This window comes from Hypanus sabinus, chromosome 8 (genome assembly GCF_030144855.1).
Source record: "Hypanus sabinus isolate sHypSab1 chromosome 8, sHypSab1.hap1, whole genome shotgun sequence".
Lineage (NCBI taxonomy): Eukaryota > Metazoa > Chordata > Chondrichthyes > Myliobatiformes > Dasyatidae > Hypanus > Hypanus sabinus.
Window position 1 is genome coordinate 109,243,296 of NC_082713.1, and position 24,202 is coordinate 109,267,497.

The window sequence follows — 24,202 nt, forward strand, 5'->3', positions numbered from 1 at the left end:
TAGGTGCAGAAGTAGACCATTCGGCCCTTCGAGCCTGCACCGCCATTTTGAGATTATGGCTGATCAACTACTATCAATACCTGGTTCCTGCCTTGTCCCCATATCCCTTGATTCCCCTATCCATAAGATACCTATCTAGCTCCTTCTTGAAAGCATCCAGAGAATTGGCCTCCACTACCTTCCGAGGCAGTGCATTCCAGACCCCCACAACTCTCTGGGAGAAGAAGTTTTTCCTTAACTCTGTCCTAAATGGCCTACCCCTTATTCTCAAACCATGCCTTCTGGTATTGGACTCTCCCAGCATCTGGAACATATTTCCTGCCTCTATCTTGTCCAATCCCTTAATAATCTTATATGTTTCAATCAGATCCCCTCTCAATCTCCTTAATTCCAGCGTATACAAGCCCAGTCTCTCTAACCTCTCTGCATAAGACAGTCCAGACATCCCAGGAATTAACCTCGTGAATCTACGCTGCACTTCCTCTACAGCCAGGATGTCCTTCCTTAACCCTGGAGACCAAAACTGTACACAATACTCCAGGTGTGGTCTCACCAGGGCTCTGTACAAATGCAAGAGGATTTCCTTGCTCTTGTACTCAATTCCCTTAGTAATAAAGGCCAACATTCCATTAGCCTTCTTCACTGCCTGCTGCACTTGCTCATTCACCTTCAGTGACTGATGAACAAGGACTCCTAGATCTCTTTGTATTTCTCCCTTACCTAACTCTACACCGTTCAGATAATAATCTGCCTTACTGTTCTTACTCCCAAAGTGGATAACCTCACACTTATTCACATTAAACATCATCTGCCAAGTATCTGCCCACTCACCCAGCCTATCCAAGTCACCCTGAATTCTCCTAACATTCTCATCACATGTCGCACTGCCACCCAGCTTAGTATCATCAGCAAATTTGCTGTTGTTATTCTCAATGCCTTCATCTAAATTGTTGATGTAAATTGTAAACAGCTGTGGTCCCAATACCGAGCCCTGTGGCACCCCACTAGTCACCACCTGCCATTCCGAGAAACACCCATTCACCGCTACCCTTTGCTTTCTATCTGCCAACCAGTTTTCTATCCATGTCAATGTCTTCCCCCCAATGCCCTGAGCTTTGATTTTACCCACCAATCTCCTATGTGGGACCTTATCAAATGCCTTCTGAAAATCGAGGTACACTACATCCACTGGATCTCCCTTGTCTAACTTCCTGGTTACATCCTCGAAAAACTCCAACAGATTAGTCAAGCATGATTTACCCTTGGTAAATCCATGCTGGCTCGGCCCAATCCTATCAATGCTATCTAGATCTTGTCTGTTCCTATCTCCTTTCAATGCTATGGCAAAGGAGATAGAATTGTGATCACTATCTTGAAAATGTTCTCCCACTGAGAGACCTGACACCTGACCAGGTTCATTTCCCAATACCAGATCAAGTACAGCCTCTCCTCTTGTAGAATTATCTACATATTGAGTCAAGAAACCTTCTTGAACACACCTAACAAACTCCAGCCCATCTAAACCCCTCACTCTAGGGGGATGCCAATCAATATTTGGGAAATTAAAATCTCCTGCCACAACAACCCTGTTATTATTACTCCTTTCCAGAATCTGTCTCCCTATCTGCTCCTCGATGTCCCTGTTACTATTGGGTGGTCTATAAAAAACAGCCAGTAGAGTTATTGACCCCTTTCTGTTCCTAACTTCCACCCACAGAGACTCTGTAGACAATCCCTCCATGTCTTCCTCGTTTCCCATTCCGTGACACTATCTCTGGTCAACAGTGCCACATCCCCACCTCTTTTGCCTCCCTCCCTGTTCCTTCTGAAACATCTAAAGCCTGGCATTTGAAGTAGCCATTTCTACCCCTGCTCCATCCAAGTCTCTGTAATGGCCACAACATCATAGCTCCAAGTACTGATCCACACTCTAAGCTCATCTGCTTTATTCATAATACTCCTCGCATTAAAATAGACACATCTCAAACCACTGGTCTGAATGTGTCCATTCTATCACCTGCCTCTCCTCCCTTTCACACTATCTCCAAGCTCTCTCTATTCGTGAGCCAACCTCCCTTTCCTCCATCACTTCAGTTCAGTTTCCACCCCCCAGCAATTCTAGTTTAAACTCTCCCCAGTAGCCTGAGCAAACCTTCCCTCCAGGATATTGGTCCCCCTTGTATTCAAGTGTAACCCATCTTTTTTGTATAGGTCACACCTGCCACAGAAGAGGTCCCAACGGTCCAGAAATCTGAATCCCTGCCTCTGCTCCAATCCCTCAGCCAAGCATTTATCCTCCACCTCATTCTATTCCTATTTTCACTGTCACGTGGCACAGGCAGTAATTCCAAGATGACTACCTTTGCGGTCCTGCTTCACAACTTCTTTCCTAACTCCCTGTAGTCTGCTTTCAGGGCCTCCTCCCTTTTCCTGCCTGTGTCATTGGTATCAATATGTACCACGACCTCTGGCTGTTCTCCCTTCCACCGCAGGATATCGTGGATGCGATCAGAAACCTGGCACCTGGGAGGCAAACCACCATCCGAGTTTCTTCCCTGCGTCCACAGAATTGCCTGTCTGACCCCCTAACTATAGAGTCCCCTATCACTACTGCCTCTTCCTTTCCCTACCCTTCTGAGCCACAGGGCCAGAATCTGTGCCAGAGGTGCACCCACTGTTGCTTCCCCCAGGTAGGCTGTCCCCCCAACAGTACTCAAAGGTGTACTTATTGCTAAGGAGGACAGCCACTGGGGTACTCTCTAGCACCTGCTTCTTGCCCTTCCCTCTGCTGACTGTTACCCACTTCTCTGTCTCCTGTGGTCCCGGTGTGACTACCTCCCTATAGCTCCTCTCTGTCACCTCCTCACTCTCCCTGACCAGACGAAGGTCATTGAGCTGCATCTCCAGTTCCCTAACGCAGTCCCTAAGTTGCTGCAGCTTGACGCACCTGGTGTCTGGGAGGCTGGGAGTCTCCTGGACCTCCCACATCTGACACTGAGCACAGAAAATCGGCGTCACACACATACTTTGTGTGTATTCTAAACAGATAACCTACCTGGCCTCAACCCCTTATTGCTGAAGCTCCGTTGAGCCAAAACCTTCCTGCTCTGTCGTCCGCTCTGTAAAGCTGTCTTTTTAAACTCTTCCTGCTGTTCTCACTGGCCGACCTCCACGCGCACATTTCTGTGTTGCCTCTCATTATAGGAAGGGTGTGGAAGTTTTAGAGAAGGTTAAAAGGAGATTTACCAAGATGCTGCCCAGGTTGTAGAGCAGGTTTTATGAGGATAAGTAGAGCAATTAGATCTTTTCTCTTTGGAATGAAGAAGGAAGAGAGGTGACATAAGGAGGAAAGGTGTAGAATCTTTGTGGGTAGAGTTAAGAAACTTCAAGGGTAAAAAGACCCAGTGGAAGTTAAATACAAACCTCCAAACAGTAGCCAGGATGTGGGCTACAAATTACAATGGGAAATAGAAAATCTTTTCAAAAGAGCAGTGTTACAATCATCATGGAGGATGTCAATATATAGGTAGATTGGGAAATTCAGACCTGATTTAGGATCTCAAGAGAGAGAATTTGTGCAATGCCTATGAGATGGCTTTTCATTTGGAGAAACACACATGATATGGCTGAGGATATTGGAATGATCAAAATATTGATAATGATAGTTTTCTAGAGCCCCAACCTCCCACTCTTCTAAACTCCAGTGAGTACAGGCCCAGAGCCAACAAACACTCCTTATACCTTAACCCTTTCATCCCTGTAATCATCCTTGTGAACCTCCTCTGGACCCTCTCCAATCTTTCTTAGATGACAGATCCAAACTCTTTACAATACTCTAAGTGTGTTCTGATCATTGCCGTATAAAGTCTAGGCATTACATCCTTGCTTTTATATTCTAATCCTCTCAAATTTTCATGACTATATTTGGAAAAGATAGTGAATGATTTTTGTAAAGATTATTCAGAATACATTGGTAGAAAGAACCTCACCAAATATAGCCAGAGAGCAGAGTGTATAGCATCTCCATGCAGTTTTATTATCACAGAATCTTTATTGCTACGGAAAATTTAATTGCTAGTTCGGGGTGACTCACCAGTGAGTCCGGGATTCGAGGCTGCATGTTCAGTGATCGGCAGGTCCTGGGGTCAATGCTGGAGATCAAGGCCCAAGGATTGATCAGAAATAGAGAGGTTGCGGTCTGATGGTTGGAGCCCAAGTCTACGAATCTTGGGGAGCTCCCTGGGATGTGAAAGGCCCAAAGCCTGCGAGTCCGAGTCCACTGGACCCCAAAGATGTCCTACCTTGGGGTATGTGCATGGGAGGGAGGAATGGTGCTTGTTTTTGCTGTTGTCATGCTCTGTATTGTCTGTTGAACATTACGGGACACCATGTTGGCACTGGGACGTGAGGCAACATTTGCCAGTTGCTCCCAGCACATCTTTGGGTGTTGCAAACGATGCATTTCACTGAATGGTTTGATAAACTTGTGATAAAGAAATCTGAATTTAGAATCTTAAGTCTTAAATCTTGAAGAAGTTTAACAATGATCTCTGAACAGGAGAGTTTGCAATCATCTTGGCACAACTACAACACTTCTTCCCGAGAAGACAATGTGAAGCCTTTGAAAATCAGGAGTGTCATGAAGAAGCAGTGGTTATCCATGGGTGTGCACACTCATATGCAAACTTACATCAAGATATTCCTTTTTGCAGTTCAACAATGATTTATTTAACTTTCCAGGATTTGAGTCTTGCAGGCAAATCCAACAGTTTTTGCTCACCATTCCCTTCCTCCTTGCATTGAACAAATTCGGTGTACTTTGGCATTGATTAAAACATGCTCAGACTTGGGGCTGTTGTGCACAGTAGTGTAACAGTTAGCAGACCACTACTGCAGCCCCAGCAGCCCAGCTTAATTCCTGCCGCTGTCTGTGAGGAGTTTGCATGTTCTCCCCGCGACTCTGTGGGTTTCCTCCAGATTCTCTGCTTTAACAGAACACAGATCATTACAGCGCAGTACAGGCCCTTCATCCCAAGATGCTGTGCCGACCTTTTAATCTACCCTAAGTTCAATCTGACTCGTCCCTCCTACACAGCCCATCATTTTTCTATCATTCATGTGCTCATGTGTTTTCTAAGAGTTACTTAAATTCCCCTGTGTTGTGTCTCTAAATAAAATAACATTTAAAAAACTGTTGCTTCCAGACCAGTTAGAGGTTTTAAAACGATAAATGGTGGTGCATGAACGTTTAGTGAACAACAGTATCCTTCGTGTCATAATTAGCAGTGATGCACCATCAATAACTCTTGGAGACAGGAAGTGAATGATAGGCTTTTATTAGCAGCAAAAGGGACATCTCGGAGACTGAGGGAGGAGCAGTGCCCCAATCGCCTTTATACAGGGGTCTGTGGGAGGAGCCACAGGAGCAGTCAGCAGAGGGGCGTGTCCAGACAGGTATACATAGTTTACCACAAGCAGTGTGAATCTCTTACACTTGTATACTAATAATGGCATTATTTTACATAGTCACTCACTATAATTCATAGCACTGGTATGTTGTGTACCATTGTGGAGGGAACTTGTGTCCCTGGAACATTTGTTTATCACAGAAACAAGTTAAATTGTTCTTTTCCAAATATAGTCATGAAAATTTGAGAGGATTAGAATATAAAAGCAAGGATGTAATGCCTAGACTTTATACGGCAATGATCAGAACACACTTAGAGTATTGTGAAGAGTTTGGATCTGTCATCTAAGAAAGATTGGAGAGGGTCCAGAGGAGGTTCACAAGGATGATTACAGGGATGAAAGGGTTAAGGTATAAGGAGTGTTTGTTGGCTCTGGGCCTGTACTCACTGGAGTTTAGAAGAGTGGGAGGTTGGGGCTCTAGAAAACTGTTGAATATTGAAAGGCCTAGATACTGTAGAGTGGATGTTTCCAATAGTGGGGAGTGTAGGACCGGAGAGCATAGCCTCAGAATAGAAGGATGCCCCTTTAGAACAGAGATAAGGAGGAATTTCTTTTGCCAGATGGTGGCGAATCTGTGGAATTCATTGGCACAGATGCTTGTGGAGGCTAAGTCATTGGGTATATTTAAAGAGAAGGTTAATATGTTCTTGATTAGTAAGAGCTTCAGAGTTTACAGTGGGAAGGCTGGAGAATGGGTTTGTGAGAGATAATAGCAGAGCATTGTCTGGAACAGCAGAACATTGTTGATGGGTTGAATGGCCTAATTCTGCTCCTATGTCTTACAGTGTTAAATGGACACAATTTCTCATTCTGTTTTTTGGCCCAAACACTTATCACCCTTAATGGCCATCATCTATGTGGGTAACAGGAAGTACACATTCTCTTATTTGGTGCATGGAAGGACTGCCCTTCTCTCTAACCCTTCCCCTCCTGGGGGGTGCAGTGTTCCTCGGGACGTTGAGAGTTAAATATAAATAGTAAACATTCCCTAAATGCAATCAGATGGACTCTTGACCTCACAATCAACCTTGCACCTTATTGACTACCTGCATACCACTTCCTCTCTGAGTGCAATACTTCATTCTGCATTCCATTATTATTATCGTAATTTTTATTTTTTCACTGCTTAAGCTGGTACAACTAAAGCCTAAGGAACAGGCATGCTTATTTGTCTATTGCTAGGAACTTTTCGACTATTCTACTGGTGTTTAGTATTGTGGCTTTCTGGAGATTTACATAAATATTGCTGTGTAGGTGTAATTGCTTAATGCTATTGTGTGGCAACTTTGGGATGATACCAGTTGTCAGAATTAGGATCAGGACAATGTATACCTTGTTCATGTTCCATAGTCTTTCAATTTCCTCTTTTAATTCAGCATTTTTCTGGTGTTTTTTATTTACTGATTTCTGTATGTTATGTGTGTTTGGAATGGCGATATCTATTAAGTAAGTTGCTCTTGTTTGTTTATCCTGTGATATTATATCCAGACAGTTATTACGGATTGCCGTACCTGTAATAATGGATGGACCACAATATAACTTGTAGGATTCTGACGGTAAAGTGGAACCAGGCTTGTATTTATAAGATATCGTGCCTTTTATGAGTTTGTATTTTAAAGCAAGATTTTGGTGAATGATCAACATGTACAAACAAGCTGGAGGAACTCAGCAGGTCGGGCAGCATCCGTGGAAACGAGCGGTCAATGTTTTGGGCTGAGACTCTTTGTCAGGACTGAAGAGGGAGGGGGCAAGGGACCTATAAAGAAGGTGGGGTGAGGGTGGGAAGGAGAAGGCTGGTAGGTGCCAGGTGAAAAACTAATCAGAGGAAAGATCAAGGGGTGGGGGAGGGGATAGGCAGGAAAGGTGAAGAAGGAATGTAAGGGGAAAGCACTGTGGGTAGTAGAAGAAGACAGAATCATGAGGGAGGTGATAGGCAGCTGGAGGAGGAGGCAGAGTGAAACTGAGATGGGGGAAGGGAGAGGGAGGGAATTACCGGAAGATAGAGAATTCGATGTTCAGTCCAAATCTGAGTCTTGGTGAATGATGGTGTCTTTGTAAGTAATCAGATTGAGTTAAACTGCTGCAGGATCTTGCAATGTGTTGGATTGTTTCTGGTTTCCCTTGGCTTTTTCTACATTTATTATCTTGAATTTGTAGGTCTTTTATTATGTATTTTCGGTAATATTTTGATCATTCCAATATCCTCAGCCATATCATGTGTGTTTCTCCAAATGAAAAGCCAAATGTTTAGTTGTTAACTGCACAAAGTCCTAGATATTCATGTGTACACTGTCAAAACACAGGAGTCTAGGTCATCATGGTCTCCATAATACAGAAAGAAACTATTTGCCCGTCTGAATCCATGCTGGCCTTCAGAGTAATCCCATCAATCCTATTGCCCGACTTTATTTCCTAGCACCTTGTCCAACAACCCCCACTGATTCTCCTATTTCTCACCAACATCAGAGGGAAATTGGTCTCTAAATAACTTTGGGATCACCTCATCAAATGTGCCTCTCCCTTTGCCACTGATTACCTCGCCCCCCCCCCCCCCCCCGTCCACACGATGGAGATTTACACAGGTTGATTATAGAGTCACAGACTCACACAGCATGAAAACAGGCTCTAGTCCAACCGGCCCATGCTGACCAAGATTCCCATCTGAGCTAGGCCTATTTGGCCCATATTCCCCTCAGCCAGGGGTTCCCAACCATTTTTATGCCATGGACCATTAAGAAAGGGATCTGTGGACTCCAGGTTGGGAACTCCTGCTCTGAACCTTTCTTGTCAATGTACCACAAATGTCTTTTAGATATTGTTATTGCACCTGCCTCAACAGTTTCCTCTGACAACTGGACCTATATACTGACACCCCTCTGGGTAAAGAAGCTGCCCCTCAGGCTCCTACTAAACATTGCTTAAAAGCCTTTGTTTGCATGTAGTTTCTTTTATTGATTTGGAAAACACAGGATAGATATGTCCCAAAGATGAAGAAGTATTCTAAAGGGAGGATGAGATGACTGGCTGACAAGGGAAGTCAAGGACAGCATAAAAGGGAAAACGAGGGCATATAATAGAGCAAAAATTAATGGAAAGTTAGAAGATTGGGAAGCTTTTAAAAACCACCAGAAAGCAACTTAAAAAAACAAGGAGAGAAAAGATGAAATATGAAGGTAAGCGAGCCAAAAATATCAAAGCAGATACCAAAAGTCTTTTTTGCAGATATACGAAGAGTAGATATTGGACCCCTGCAATATTACACTGAAGAGGTAGTAATGTGGGACAAAGAAATGACAGATAAACTGAATAAGTATTTTTCATTAACATTCACAGTAAAAGTCACAAGTAGTATGCCAGAAATTCAAAAGTTTCAGGGAGCAGAAATGAGTGTAGCTGCTGTTATTAAGGAGAAGGTGCTTGGGAAGCTGAAAAGTCTGAAGGTGGATAAGTCACCTGAACCAGATGGACTGCACTCCAGGGTTCTGAAACAGGTTCTGAAAGATTGTTTGGTATTAGTAATGATCTTTCTAGAATCCCTAGATTCTGGCATGATTCTGGAGGACTGGAAAATTGCACAAATATCACTCCACTCTTTAATTAGGTAGGGAGGCAAAAGAAATGAAATGATAGGCCAGTTAGCCTGACCTCAGTGGTTAGGAAGATGCTGGAGTCCGTTATTAAGGATACGGTTTTAGGGTACCTTGAGACACATAATGAAGTAGGCCAAAGTTAGCATGGTTTCCTTGAGGGGGGATCTTGCCTGACAAATCTGTTGGATTTCATTGTGGAAATAGCAGGCAATGGTTTTACAGGAAAGATACTGGCATGGATAGAAGATTGGTTGATTGGCAGGGAGTGGGAATAAGGGGGACTATTTGGGTTGGCTGCCAGTGACAAGTGGTGTTCCACAGAGTTGGCATTGGAACCACCTCTTTTCATGTTATATGTCAATGATTTGGATGACAGAATGGATGCGATCGAGTTTGCAGATGATACAAAGATAGGTGGAAGGGGTGGTAGTGTTGAAGAAGCAGAGAATTAGTAATGAGACTTAGACAGATTAAGAGAATGGGCAATGGACTGGTGGATGGCACTTAATGTAGGGGAGTGTAGGGTCATGCACTTTGGCAGAAGGAATAAAGGCATAGACTATTTTCTAAATGGTGAGAAAATTCAAACATCAGAAGTGCAAAGGGACTTGGGAGTTTTTGTGCAGGATTCTCTAACGGTTAACTTGTAGGTTGAGTTAGTGGTAAGGAAGACAAATGCTATGAGGACTAGCATATTAGAGCAAAGGTGTGAAGCTGAGGCTTTGTAAGGACTGGTCAGACCATGCGGAGTATTGTGAGCAGTTTTGTGTCCCTTATCCAAGAAAAGATATGCTGGCATTGGAAGAGATTTAGGAGAATGATACATGGAATGAAACAGTTAACGTATGAGGAATGTTTGATGGCTCTGGGCCTGTACTTGCTGGAGTTTAGAAGAATGAGAGGAGATCTCATTGAAACATATCAAATATTGAAAGGCCTAGACAAAGTGGATGTTTCCTATAATAGGTGAGTCTCGGACCAGAGGGAACACCCTCAGGGTGCATGTTCATTTAGAACAGGGATGAGAAAGAATTTCTTTAGCTAGAGTGTGGTGAATCTGTGGAATTCATTGCCACAGATGGCTGTAGAGGCCAAGTCATTGAGTATATTTAAAGCAGAGGTTGATAGGTTCTTGGTTAGTCAGGGTGTCAAAGGTTGTAGGGAGAAGGCAGGACAATGGGGTTGAGAGGGATAATAAATCAGCCAAGATAGAATGGCAGAGCAGACCCAATGGGCTGAGTGGCCTAATTCTGCTCTGATGTCTTATAGTCTAATTCTTTGTTCTACTGTGAATGCTTGCATGAAAATATATTTCAGGGCAGTATTTGGTGATGTTTATGAGCTTTGATAATAAACTTACTTGGAACTTCACCATCAAATCAGATTTCTAAATGTTCGATGAACCCATAAACACCTCTTTGCTATTCCACTTTCACACCATTCATTTAATTTTTATTGTAACTTATAGTTTTTTTTACTGCCTTGCACTATACTGCAGCCACAAAACAATAAATTTCATGACAAAGGTCAGTGCTAACAAACCTGACCTGATTGTGAATTCTGATTCCTATAGTTCCTGCAACATACACTTAATGGCCACTTTATTAGGAACTTGTCGCCCATCCACTTCAATGTTTGATGTGTTGTGAATTTGAATATGATCTTCTGTACACCACTGTTATTTGAGTTACTGTCACCTTCCAGTCAGCTTGACCCAGTCTGGCCACTCTCCTCTGACTCCTCTCACTAACAAGGCGTTTTCACCCTCAGAACTGGATGTTGTTTGTTTTTCACGCCATTCGCTAAAAATGTTTTATGTGAAAATCCCGGGAGATCAGCGGTTTCTGAGATACTCAAACCACCCCATCTTGTACCAATAATCATTTCGCAGTCAAAGTCACTTAGATCACATGTTCTTCAAGCATTTCATTCCTAATGTTTGGTCCAAACAACTGAACCTCTTGACCACATCTGCATGCTTTTATGCATTGAGTTGCTTCCACATGATTGGCTGATTAGATATTTGCAATAATGAGCAGGTGTATAGAAAAAAGTGGTGACTGCGTGCTTGTCAGTGAGAATAAACCTGATACTGATTCCTATAGTTAAGTGCTGTCCCTGCAATATATACAGCACTGTGCAAAAGTCTTAGGCACAGACATATAGCAAGGGTGCCTAAGACTTTTGCACTGTACTGTACTTATCTTATGTATTGTATTATACTGCTGCCAAAAAATACGCAAATGTCATGCCAACATGAGGAAATCTGCAGATGCTGGAAATTCAAGCAACACACACAAAATGCTGATGGAATGCAGCAGGCCAGGCAGCATCTATAGGAAGAAGCGCTGTCAACGTTTCAGGCCGGGACCCTTCGTCAGGACTAACTGAAAGGAAAACTAACTGAAACTGTTTTCCTTCCAGTTAGTCCTGATGAAGGGTCTCGGCCCGAAACGTCGACAGCAAATGTCATGCCATATGTGAGTGATGATAAACCTGATTCTGATATGTGTCTCTTTTGCGGACTGAGAGTGGGAAGGGGGCAGGGAGAGGGGAACCTTAGTTATGAAAAGGGGAAGGGAGCGGGAAGCACCAGAGAGACATTCTGTATGATCAATAAACCAATTGTTGGGAATCTAATGACCTTGCCTAGTGGCTCAGGGCTGGGTGAGTCTGCTCCAGCACTCCACCCCAGCACTCCTTTCCTGCCACTTGTTCCACACCCCTCCCATGGCACTTCACCCGCACCATTCCCAACATCCTTTGCTCCTGCCCCACTCCATGTTGACAAGTACAGTATAAAAGTTAAGAATCTTAGGTACTCTAGATATATATGCTTTTGACTTTTGCACAGTACAGTACTCTGCCATCAATAATATTAATTCACCACAGTCTTTTTTAAATTTGTAATCAACTTTTAATGTTTTATATAAACAAACAGTAAGGAACACATATAATTATACAGTCATTTAAAACATCGATTGGAAATAAATCTATTTATCCAACACTATTGTACTATCAAGTGATATAAACGTCAGGAGGTCCACAGTGACATTCACCGCACAGAGTGAACCAAAATTCAAGAGAGAAGGAGAGATTGGTAGGGAATAGAACCACCTCACTGAAAAAGGTATTAAGGTTTTCACAGCTTGCAGCTCACAAACAAACACAGCAGCTAAAGACACAGCAATTATTTCTAGGGTTCACACGGCAAGGTAGTTGCCACGTGTATTATACTGAAGCAGGCAATAGTTTACAGAATCCATACATAAAGGCAGCAAGAATCACTCTACAGCATCGTTTGCTAATGCTTCCCATACTGGTTGTTGTAAAGATTAGCATTAAACTGTGGTGCTCCAGTAGTAGCTCCAGACAGTCCTGACTAAAGCAAGGGGGCACCTTCTGGTTATGGCTGTGCTTACCTTTGTGACTATCGTAATTCTCTTTTTGGCAGTGTTTCATATATAATATCTCTATTTATCCACCTATTACTGGTAAATTAAAGATCCTATAACTGCGTCATTGGCAGATGCAGTGTGCTGCATTTAAACAGTGTTTTGTTGACAACATAGTGGCAGCTAGTGAGTTAAATCCTGAGCAAAGTGTGCACTAGAGGTTTTATAAGCTAAACATCTGGTATCTTCCCTGCTCTTGCTTTAAGGGCAGAACCATTGAGGGAAAACAGTGTCACGATGTGTGTGTGTGTGTGTGTGCATGTTTGTACCTGTATGAGTATGTGGGTGTGTGTGTCAGAGTGTGTATATGTGCTTGTGGGCGTCCATGTGTGAGTATGTGTGTGTGTGTGCACACGTGTGTGTGTTCACACATATTCTGATTGCACAGTGCTTGAAAATGAAGTTATGTCGTTACATCTGCAGTTTCCCTCTGGAATGGGACACAGCTCCAATGGATCGGTCCTCAGAGTTTGTATGGAGCTGTGTGTAACCTGACAGGGCAGCAGAGAGGAATGACTAACTGGGCAGGAAACTAAAACGAACCCACTCGCTTAAATCAGAATCACTATTGAGTAAACCTGTAGCTATCTCGCTTTCCTAAGCACGGAGGCAGTCACAGTGATACACAGAACAGTCCTTTCAACTCTAATGGAATGACTAATAGCTGTATAATAGTGCCACTGACTACATTGTCACATGAAAAACATTTAGCAAGTCCTCCCAAAATCGGTGCCTAGTGCACAATACAGTGTTGGGACTAGATCACCTGCTTTAGGTATACTTTTCCAGTGATCTTCTCACATATCTTCACTAAGATCTATTCTCATCTTGACTTCACAAGAAGAGAATAGCTGGAATGCAGGAGAAATATGTAACCGTAATATATAGCATCGACTTTCCTATTTTTCAGTCAATTTATATAATTTAAAATAGAACATCTTATTAAAAACAATACACAGAATAGGAAATGCTAACAACATACAAACACACAGACTAGAAATAATCTTTTACTTTATGGGTGCATATATATGTACATTTGTGAGATACATAATTTGAATCATGCTCTATCTACACAGATCATATTGCTTAAGAGATGGCGAAGGTGGACAGTGCCAATGCAATGGTGTCCGAAAAGATTTTAACCAGGCCCACAGTAATGAGGGAGTGGTGAATGGTAGAGGGAGGGAGAGAGAGAAAGGCGGTTGGAGATGAAATGGAGTGGATGGGTTGGGACTGAGGTATCTACATCACACTGACAATGGGCACAAGAAGGTTGGGGGCAGCGGGACATCGGAAAGGCTTCTCATTTCTTCAGTCCAAGGGCGGCGTCGACCTCTTCCTCGGGCTGTAAGGTGTGCCACTGCGCGATAGGCCGCCTCGGATTGGCCAGCATATCCGACCAATGGCGTAGCTCCGCTCCGGTGCTGTTGTAGCCCACGAACACCTTGCCAATGGCGTCGTTTTTACCGATCTTGTCGTAGTCCAGAACGGTGACCACAACCTGCACTTTCTGTGCGCCAGTGAGTGGGCGGTGGGGAGAGGAAGGGGAGAATGTGTGATTAGCTGTGTTTGCTTTTGGACATTGAGACATAAAGTGAAAAGACTTACTTGTGTCAGCGATCAAGGATGTTCTGTGAGCAGCCCACAGGTATGGCCATACTTCCCAAGCTAACCTAGCATGCCCATCTCTCACTAAATGATATGTATTTTGGAATGTGGGAGGAATTTGGAGCATGCAGACGAAACCCACCTGGTCACATGGAGAATGGGCAAACTCTTTACAGACAGCGGCATGAATTGAACCCTGACTGCTGACCGCTTGTGCTAACCATTACAGTCCCATGCCAACCACTGTAAACTGTAAACCTAAACCAATCAAGAACCTATCTACTTTCACTTTTTAAAAAAAAACCCAATGAATTGGCCTCAACAGTTGTAATTCCATAGATTTACCACCCTTTGGGTAAGATGTACCTCCTCATCTTTGTTCTAAAGGGATATTCTTTTATTCTGAGACTGTGCCCTCTGGTCCTAGATTCCCCCACTATGGAAACCATCCTCTCCACGCCCACTCTATCTAGGCCTTTCAATGTTCATTATGGTTCAATGAGATCTCCCTTCATTCTTCTGAACTTCAGTGAGTACAGGCCCAGAACCATCAGATACTCCTCATATGTTAACCCTCTGATTTCTTGCATCATTCTTATCAACCTCCTCCGGACTTTCTCCAATGGCAGCACATCTTTTCTTGGATAAGTGGCCCCAAACTACTCACAATACTCCCAGTGCAGTCTGACCAATGCCTTATAAAGCCTTAGCATTTCATCCTTAATTGTCCTTGAACCAGCTTCCTCTGGGGAAGGAAATCCCACAGTGATCTTGGGAGTTTCAACCCAGCTGCATTGAAGGGCCAGTGATATACCTCTAAGTCAGAATGGAGTGGGACTGGAGGTGGGGTGGGGGAGCTATAAATTACTGGTGTTCCCTTGAGCATAGTGCCTTTGTCTTTGTCACTGGAGGTGGTGGGTTTGAGAGGTGCTTTTCGAGCCACAAAGAACATTACAGCACAGTACAGACCCTTTGGCCCACAATGTTGTGCTTATCTTTTAACCTACTCCAGGATCAATCTAACCCTTCCCTCCTACATAGCCTCCATTTTTCTATCGTCCATGTTCCTGTCTAAAAGTCTCTTAAATGTCCCTAATGCCTTTACCACCAACCCTGGCAGTGCATTCCACGCGCCCACCACTGTGTAAAGGGAACCTTATACTTTCCTCCAATCACTTTAAAATTATGCACCCTTGTATTCCCCATTTCCACCTTTGGGAAAAAGTCTCAGGCTGTCCACTCTATCTATACCTCTGATGCACCATCAATAATTTTCTGAGACATGAGGCGAGATATAGGCTCATGTCTCAGAGAGTTATTGATGGTGCATCAATTTTATTGACTGGAAGAAAGAACAAGCAGTAATTGACCACCAAGCTACATCCTGGAGTCTGCTGGGTAGGGCTCAGGCCCCAATCGCCTTTATACTGGGGTCTGTGGGAGGAGCCACTGGAGCAGTCAGCAGGGGGGCATGTCCAGACAGGTATATGTAGTTCACCACAACCTCCCCTATCAAGTCACCTCTCATCCTCCTTCGCTCCAGAGAGAAAAGTCCACTCAACCTTCCCTCATAAGACATGCTCTCTAATCCAGACAGCATCCTGGTAAATCTCCTTCGCACCTTCTCTGAAATGTCCACATCCTTTCTATGATGACCAGAACTAAACACAATATTCCAAATGTCATCGAACCAGGGGTTTTTAGGGCAGCAATGTCACAGATCTAGAACTCAATCCCCAACAGGTCATGCAGCCCTGCTTGTGTGGCAACTTTGAGGGATCTGTGGATGTGGGACAACCACACTGCCAAGAGTCTTGTCATTAACCTTGCTTTCTGCCTTCAAATTCAACCTGCCCAAATTTGTCCCTTCACACAGTACATATTGTAGATGGTGCATACTGTGCCAGTGGTGGAGGGGGTAAATATTCTAGGCAGATGGGCTGCCATTAAAGTGGCAGCTTGATCCTGCCTGGTGTTAGCTTCTTGAGGACTGTCTGAGCAAGTGGAGAGTTTCCCATTAGACTCTGACTTTTGCCCTGTAGGTGTCTGGGGTGCATCGCTCACCCTCAGACATACTGTTGTAGCTACGGTTTCTGTGTTGTGGATCCTGTTAATTCCAGCCAACTGTGATGCTTAGGATGTGGATGGGGAATCCGGTGACATCAGTACTAGATGATTCCAGTCCCTCTCGTTAGAGATGGCCATTGCCTGGTCTCTTACTCACAGGAGCATCTCCACTAATTTGCAGAATCATTGGCCGGGGTACCTCTATTAAAGCTGCCTTCATTTTCTAAGGCAAGGAGCCCAGTTTCACCAACTCCTCTTATAGAACAGCGAGCTTAGAACACTACTGCACAGTATAGGCACGTCTGTTGTGTCAGACTTTTAACCTACTGTACGATAAATCTAACATTTCCCTCCTAGAAACCCTCCAGTTTTTCTGTCATCCATGTGCCTAACTAATGGTTTCTTAACTGCTCACCACCACCATTCCACACACTCACCAATTTGCATGTAAAAATTCTAATTCTGGGTAAAGTTAAGAAACTGCAAGACTCTGATGGGAGTTATATACAGGCCTCCCACCAGTAGCCAGGATGTGGGCTACAAATTACAATGGGAGATAACAAAAGGCATGTAAAAAGGGTGAAGTAGTGATAGTCATGGGGGTTTCAATATCAGGTAGATTGGGAGAATCAGGTTGGCGCCTGATCCCAAGAGAGACCATTTGTAGAATGCATATGATATGGCTTTTTAGAGCAGCTTGTGGCTGAGCCCACTCGGGGAACAGCAAGTCTGCAGTGCACGTTATGTAATGACCCAGATTTGATTAGAAAGCTTAAGGTGAAGGAATCCTTAGGAGACAGTGATCATAATATGATAGAATTCACCCTGCAGTTTAAGAGGGGGAAGGTAACATCAGATGCATCAGTAATACAGTGGAGTAAAGGGAATTACAGAGGCATGAGAGAGGAGCTGGCTAAAGTTGATTGGAAGAGGACACTAACATGTTTGAAAGCAAAACAATGGCTGGACTTTCTGGGAGCAATTTGGAAGGCACAGGAAAGATACGTCCAAAAGATGAAGAAATATTCTAAAGGGAGAATGAAGCAATCGTGGCTTTTGAGGCACATGACAAGGGAATTCAAAGATAGCATAAAAGCAAAAAAGGGGGAATATAATGGAACAAAAATTAATGGGAAGGGAGAGGATTGGGGAACTTCTAAAAAGCAACAGAAAACAACTAAAACATAAACAGAGAAAAGATGAAATATGAAGGTAAGCTAGCTAAAAAGTTAATATCTATAAAGAGTAAAAGAGAGATGAGGGTGCATATCTGACAGCTGGAAATTGATGCTGCAGAAGTAGTAATGGGGGAACAAGGAAATGGCAGATGAACTTAATAAGAACTTTGCATCAGTCTTCACTGTGGAAAACACTTGAAGAATACCAAAAATGTGAGGATTTCAGTAAGCAGAAGTGAGTGCAGTCACTCTTAGTAAGGAGGACGTACTTGGGAAGCTGAAAAGTCTGAAGTTAGATAAATCATCTGGACCACACGGGTTCTCAAACAGGTAGCTGAAGAGATTTTAGAGGCATTAGTGATGATCTTTCAAGAATCGATAGATTCTGAAATGGTTCTGGAGGACTGGAAAATTGTAAATTTCATTCCAGTCTTTAAGAAAGGAGGGAGGCAGAAGATGGGAAATTATTGGCCAGTTAGCCTGACTTCAGTGGTTGGAAAGATGTTGGAGTTAATTAAAAAGGATGAGGTTTTGGGGTATTTTGAAGCACATGACAAAATATGACAAAATCTGCTTGGTTTCCTTAAGGGGGTGTCTTGCCTGACAAAACCATTGGAATTCTTTGAGAAACCAACAAGCAGGATAGACAAAGGAGAGTGAGTGGGTGTTGTTTATTTGGATTTTCAGAAGGCCTTTGGCAAGCTGCTGCACATGAGGCTGTTTCACAAGATAATAGCTCATGGTATTACAGAAAAGATACTGGTATGCGTAGAGGATTGGTTGACTGGCAGGGGGCAAAGAGTGGGAATAAAGGGGGCCTTTTCTGGTTGGCTGCTGGTGACTAGTGGTGTTCCACGGGGGCTGGCATTGGGGCTGTTTTATACGTCAATGATTTGGATGAAGAAATTGATGCTTTGTGGCCATGTTTGTGGACAACATGAAGAAAGGTGGAGGGGCGGGTAGTGTTGAGGAAAGCACGGCTGAAAAAGGACTTAGACATTTTGGGAGGATGGGCAAAGAAGTGGCAGGTAGAATATAGTATAGGGAAGTGCATGGCTATGCACTTTGGTAGAAGAAATAAAAGTGTAGAGAGTTTTCTAAATGAGGAGAAAATTTAAAAAATCAGAGGTGCAAAGGGCGTTGGAAATCCTCATGCAGGATTCCCTAAAGGTTAACTTGTAGGTTGAGTTGGTGGTAAGGAAGGGAAATGCAATATTAGCATTATTTTGAGAGGGCTGGAATATAAAAGCAATGATGTAGTGTTTTATACGCATTGGTCAGACCACACTTAGAGTTTTGGCCCTTCATCAGACAAGATGTGGGGAGGGTCCAGGGGAAGTTTGTAAGAGTGATCCCAGAAATGAAAGGGTTAGTTTATGAGGAGCGTTTGATGACTCTGGCCTGTACATGCTGGAGGTTAAAAAAAAATGGGTTGGGGGAAGGATCTCATTGAAACCAATAGAATATTGAAAGGCCTAGATAGAGTGGATGTGGGGAGGATACTTCCTAAAGTGGGCATGTATAGGAGCAGAATAGAGGAGTGTCCAGTTAGAATGGAGAAGAGGAGGAATTTCTTTAGCCAGAGGGAGGTGAATCTGTGAAATTCATTCTTCAGGCCAAATCTTTGGGTATATTTAAAGAAGAGGTTAATAGGTTCTTGATTAGTAAGGTGTTTTAAGGGCATTAATGGTTACAGGGAGATGACAGGAGAGTGGGGTTGAGAGGGATGATAAATCAGCCATGATAGAATGACTAGTGGCATTGATGGGCAAAATGGGCTAATTCTGTACCTACGTATTATGCTTTAATCCAATCATTTTAAAATTAGGCACCCTTGGATTAGCCATTTCTATCCTGGGAAAAAGTCTCTGGCTGTCCACTCTATCTGTGCCTTGTATCATCTTGTAGACTTCTATCAAGTCACCTCTCACCCTACTTCTTCTTTCTAGAATTCCAGTAACCCTCCAAGACCTGGAGATCCACCCAACACCCTGCCTTGAATTGGGGTGCAAGCGGTGAGTTTACCTGTATCTGCTCGAATGGCACTTCAAAGCTGAACGACTCATTGTAGTATGGGTTAAGAGTGTTTTTCTTAATTGTCGTCTTCTTTTTCTTCAACCTCTTGCCATTCTGCATCAGGTGAATCTTCACATAGGGATCTGGAAATACAATAGTGTATTAATTCAGAGATAGAATAGGAAAATGGTAAATGGATTTTACTGTTTCACATGTACTGAGGAAAGGTGAAACTTTGTTTTGCATGCCATCCATACAGATCATTTCATTACATTAGAGCATTGAGATAGTGCCTTCAGGCAGAAGGTACAAGAACCTGAAAGCACATACCACCAGACTCAAGGTCAGCTTCTACCCCAATAATATCAGACTCTTGAACAGATTGTATGATAAGGTGGACACTTGGTCTCACAATTTACCTCGTTATGATCTTGTACTTTTTCATTTTATCTGCACTGCTCTTTTTTGGAAGCTTTTACACTTTATTCAGAATTGTTATGATTATTTACCTTGTTCTATCTCAATGCACTGTGTAATAATTTGATATGTGCAAATGGTATGCAAGACTCTCTCTTCACTGTATCTTGGTACACGTGACAATAATAAGCCAATATCAATACCAAGGGAAAACAAGAACAGAATTCAGGGAAGGGAAGGCTCAGCGAAAGCAGACAATAAGGTGCAATATCATTACGAGGCAGATTGTGAGGTCAAGAGTCCATCCTATGGAATAGGATTCAACAGTCTTAACACAGCAGAGTAGAAGTTGGCCTTGAGATTGGTGGTCTGTGCTTTTGGGCTTTTGGATCTTCTGCATGTAGGGACAGGGCCGAACAGAGAATGTCCGGTGTGGGTAGGGTCTTTGATTATGCTGGCTGCTTTGCTGAGGCAGTGAGAAACGTAGACAGAGTCCACGAATGAAGGCTGTGTACCATGACGCACCGAGCTGTGTCCACAACTCTCTGCAGTTTCCAGTCATGGGTACTGGAGTTCCGACACTAAGCTTCGACACATCCAGATATGATGCTTGCTATGGTACATCAATACAAATTGGTGAGGGTCAAAGGGGACAGGCTTAATTTCCTTAGCCTCCTGGAAAAAGGGTCAAATCACTCTTAGGAGCATTGATGAGGATAGGAAGGTAAAGGGGGCATAAGGTAATCTTGCCTTCATCTATTGGGGTTACAGCTACGTTAACCTTGGTTCAGATATATTTGGAGTATTGAGTGCTGAATATCCTGGTATTCTATTCTATTCTAGAGTATTCTGGTCACTGCATTATATGAAGTGTTGGATTGGGGTGCAGAATTGTTAGTTTCCATGTTGTTTAACTTTCCTGTACTTGCTTGTTCTGTTATATAATCACCTATATACATGTAATGGTTCAGTGAATTTTCCAGTAATTATTGTGCAGTTACTTCTGTATTTTTCTAGAAACAGCTTAGTTTTCAGCAGCAGGTAGTCTTCACACTTGAATCTGGCTATTTTATAGGTTAATTGTTATCACTGGAATTATTGTTATCTCTTCTCTGGGTATGAGATGATTACAGCTACTGTTCGATTGTTCTCTCAGCTCTTTCTTTCTTCATTCTTAGTAAATCAGTCATAAACAACAGGTTTTATGCCTCATTCTTGCTTCTGCTGAACCTCTGGATAAATAGCACCAGATCCGTCTGAAATGTGGAGGCTATGGAGAGGGTGAAGAAGAGCTTCACCAGGATGTTGTCAGGTTTGGAGAGAGTTAGCTATAAAGAGAGGTTGGACAAACTTGCATTGTTTTCTCTGGAGTGCCAGAGCTTTAGGGAAAACTTGATAGAAGTTAGTAAAATTATGAGATACTGATGTGGTAGATGGTCAAAATGTTTTTCAAAGGATGGAAACATTAGGAACAGTATTACCCATCAACCATCAAGCTCTTGAACATGTGTGGATAACTTTACTCAACTTTACTCGCCCTATCACTGAACTATTCCCACAACCCATGGACTCACTTTTAAGGACTTTTCATCTCATGTTCTTGATATTTACTGCTTATTTATTATTATTATTATTATTATTATTATTATTATTATTATTATTATTATTATTATTATATTTTATTTTATTTTTTACTCAGCTCAAGCTGGTAAATCCTAAGTACGGGCATAGCCAAGCACACTCATTTCTCAGTTGCTAGGAACTTTCGGACTATTCTAGTATTGTGTTTTTCTGATTTACATAAATATTGCTGTGTAGGCTTAATTGTTTAATGCTGTCGTGTAGTGAGTTTGGGATGATACCTGTTGTAGATATTACAATTGGGACAATGTATACCCTGTTTCCACAGTCTTTCAATTTCCTATTTTAATTCAGCATATTTCTAATGTTTTACACTTACTGATTTCTGTATGTTATGTGTGTTTGGAATGGTTATATCTATTATGAATGTTGTTCTAGCTTGTTTATCCTGTAATATTATATCTGGACAGTTATTATGGATTGTCCCATCTAAAAATATGAATCAATTGTAATATAACGTAGGGCTCTGACTGTAAAAGGCTTGTATCTATAGCGAGACATGGAGTCTTTTATGAGTTTGTACTCTGAAGCAAAATTTGGGGAATGATGCTTGCCACTTGATTGTGCCTGTGTCAGTAATCAGATTGAGTTAAACTGCTGCAGGATTCTGCAATATGTTGGATTGTTTCTGGTTTCTCTTGGCATTTTCTGCATTTATCATCTTGAACTTGTTGGTCTTTCATTGTGTGTTTTGGATATTTGTTGTGTTAACCACCTGGTCCTGTGTTGCCACAAAGAGCCCTTCTGTTTCTGGGAAGAAATCTCCCAACTCTAAACTAGGCATTCGACCCTTCCTTGTTGCCATCTCGTCTGCTCTGACCGTAGGGATGTCTTCCAGTGAGGGCCGTGCTCTTTCATTGGTTAACTTTTTCTTCTGTATTGATAATTTCATGTGCCTTCATTTAAGTCTTGTGGTGTGTACTTCTTATCAGAATTGCATACGCTCGCACAGAGTACTGAATCCTGTTTCTGTTGACGAAATATATCCTTAGAAGTTTTACCTGACTGTTCTGTAAATTATCTGATTATATTATTATATTATTATATTATATTATTTTATTATTATATATTATATATATTATATTATATTTTTTTTTTCTTTTTGTATTTGCAGCTTGTTGTCTTTTGCTCACTGGCTGTTTGTCTGCCCTGTTGGGTGTGGTCTTTAATTGATTCTACAGTATAGAGTTTCTGGTATTTACTGTAAAAGAAAATGAATCTTAGGGTTGTATATGGTGACATTTATATATTTTGACAATATATATGTACTTTGAACTTTAAAGTACTAGAGACCATTGATTGGAAGTAAGAGGGAGAATGGGATGTGAGAGGAAACCAGAGTAACAAGGGAATGTGCAAGCTCCTGTTGGATCCTGGTGATTTTGTGATCCGAGGACAAAAATGAGGCATAAAACGTTGCATACAGCTGTTTTATTAAATGCTACAAGAACAAAGAATGATCAAAGGAAGCAAAGAAAAAGAAATTGAGGTCATCTCATGCCCAGACTAGAAATAAACAAAATTTCAATGATTAACATATAAAACAGCCAGATTCGTGGTGTGACACCTGCAGCAGAAAAACTGAGAATTTTCAGGAAAAATACAGAAGCAACTATGCAGTAATTACCGGAAATGTCACTGAACATTTACATGTATAGGAAATGTTAAACTATGAGAAAGAATACAAGGAAAATAACAAGTCTACACGGTAATCAATAACTTCTGTCCCACCGTTAGAAGACTATGGTTTCATAGTGTGATAAGATGGATTCTTCACCTCTGTGCACCTCTGTGTGTTAAATGTTCAAAGTAAATTTATTATCAAAGTACATATATGTCACCATGTACAACCTTCAGATTCATTTAATTGTGGGCATACTCAGTAAGTCCATAATAGAATAATAACCATAACAGAATCAATTAAAGACCGCACCAACTTGGGTATTTAGCCAGTGTGAAAAAGGCAAAAAAGTGTGCAAGTATCGACAACATGAGATGAAGAGTCCTTGAAAGTGAAGGTTGTGGGAGCATTTCAATGATGGGGCAAGTGAAATTGAGTGAAGTTATGGTTCAAGAACCTGATGATTGAGGGAAATTAACTGTTCCTGAGCCTGATAGTGTGAGTCCTGAGGCTTCTGTATCTTCCTGATGGCAGCAGTGAGAAGAGAGCATGTCCTGGGTGGTGGGGGTCCCTGCTGATGGTTGCCACTTTGCTATGAAAATGCTTCATGTAGATGTGCTCAATAGTGGGGAGGGCTTTACCCATGATGGACCAGGCCATATCCATTACTTTTTGTAGGATTTTCCATTCAAAGGCTTTGATGTTCCCATATCAGTCTGTGATTCAGCCAGTCAATACACTCTCCACGACATATCTATAGAAGTTTGTCAAAGTTCTAGATGTCACGCTGAATCTTTGCAAACTCCAAAAGAATTAGAGGCACTGCCCCGCTTTTTTTGTAATTGCACTTATGTTCTGAGTCCAGGATAGGTCCCCCAAAATAATAACATCCAGGAATTTAAAGTTGTTAACCCTATCCACCGCTGATCCTCCAGTGAAGACTGGCTCAGGGACTTCTAACTTCCTCCTCCTGAAGACAATAATCAGCTCCTCGGTCTTGCTGACGTTGTTGTTGCGGCCAGATTTCTAGACTCCCTCCTACATGCTGTTTCGTCACCTCCTTTGGTTCGGCGTACGACAGTGGTGTTGTCAGCAAACTTGATAATGACACTGGAGCTCTGCTCAGCTTCACAGTCATAA

At 42.4% G+C, this 24,202-nt stretch overlaps 1 protein-coding gene across 3 annotated transcripts in view; it reads right to left on the reverse strand.

Moving 5' to 3' along the window:
* Positions 1 to 11,967: 11,967 nt before the first annotated feature.
* Positions 11,968 to 24,202, reverse strand: part of syt1a (synaptotagmin Ia) — a 750,347-nt gene continuing 738,112 nt past the window's right edge. For all 3 annotated transcript variants that reach the window (XM_059977571.1, XM_059977570.1, XM_059977569.1), the window contains 2 exons: positions 19,393 to 19,526; positions 11,968 to 14,024 (listed from right to left, as the gene is read on the reverse strand). In XM_059977571.1, the coding sequence (XP_059833554.1) occupies positions 13,818 to 14,024; positions 19,393 to 19,526 (341 nt within the window). In that variant the 3' untranslated portion in view covers positions 11,968 to 13,817. The remainder of the gene's footprint in view (positions 14,025 to 19,392; positions 19,527 to 24,202) is intronic.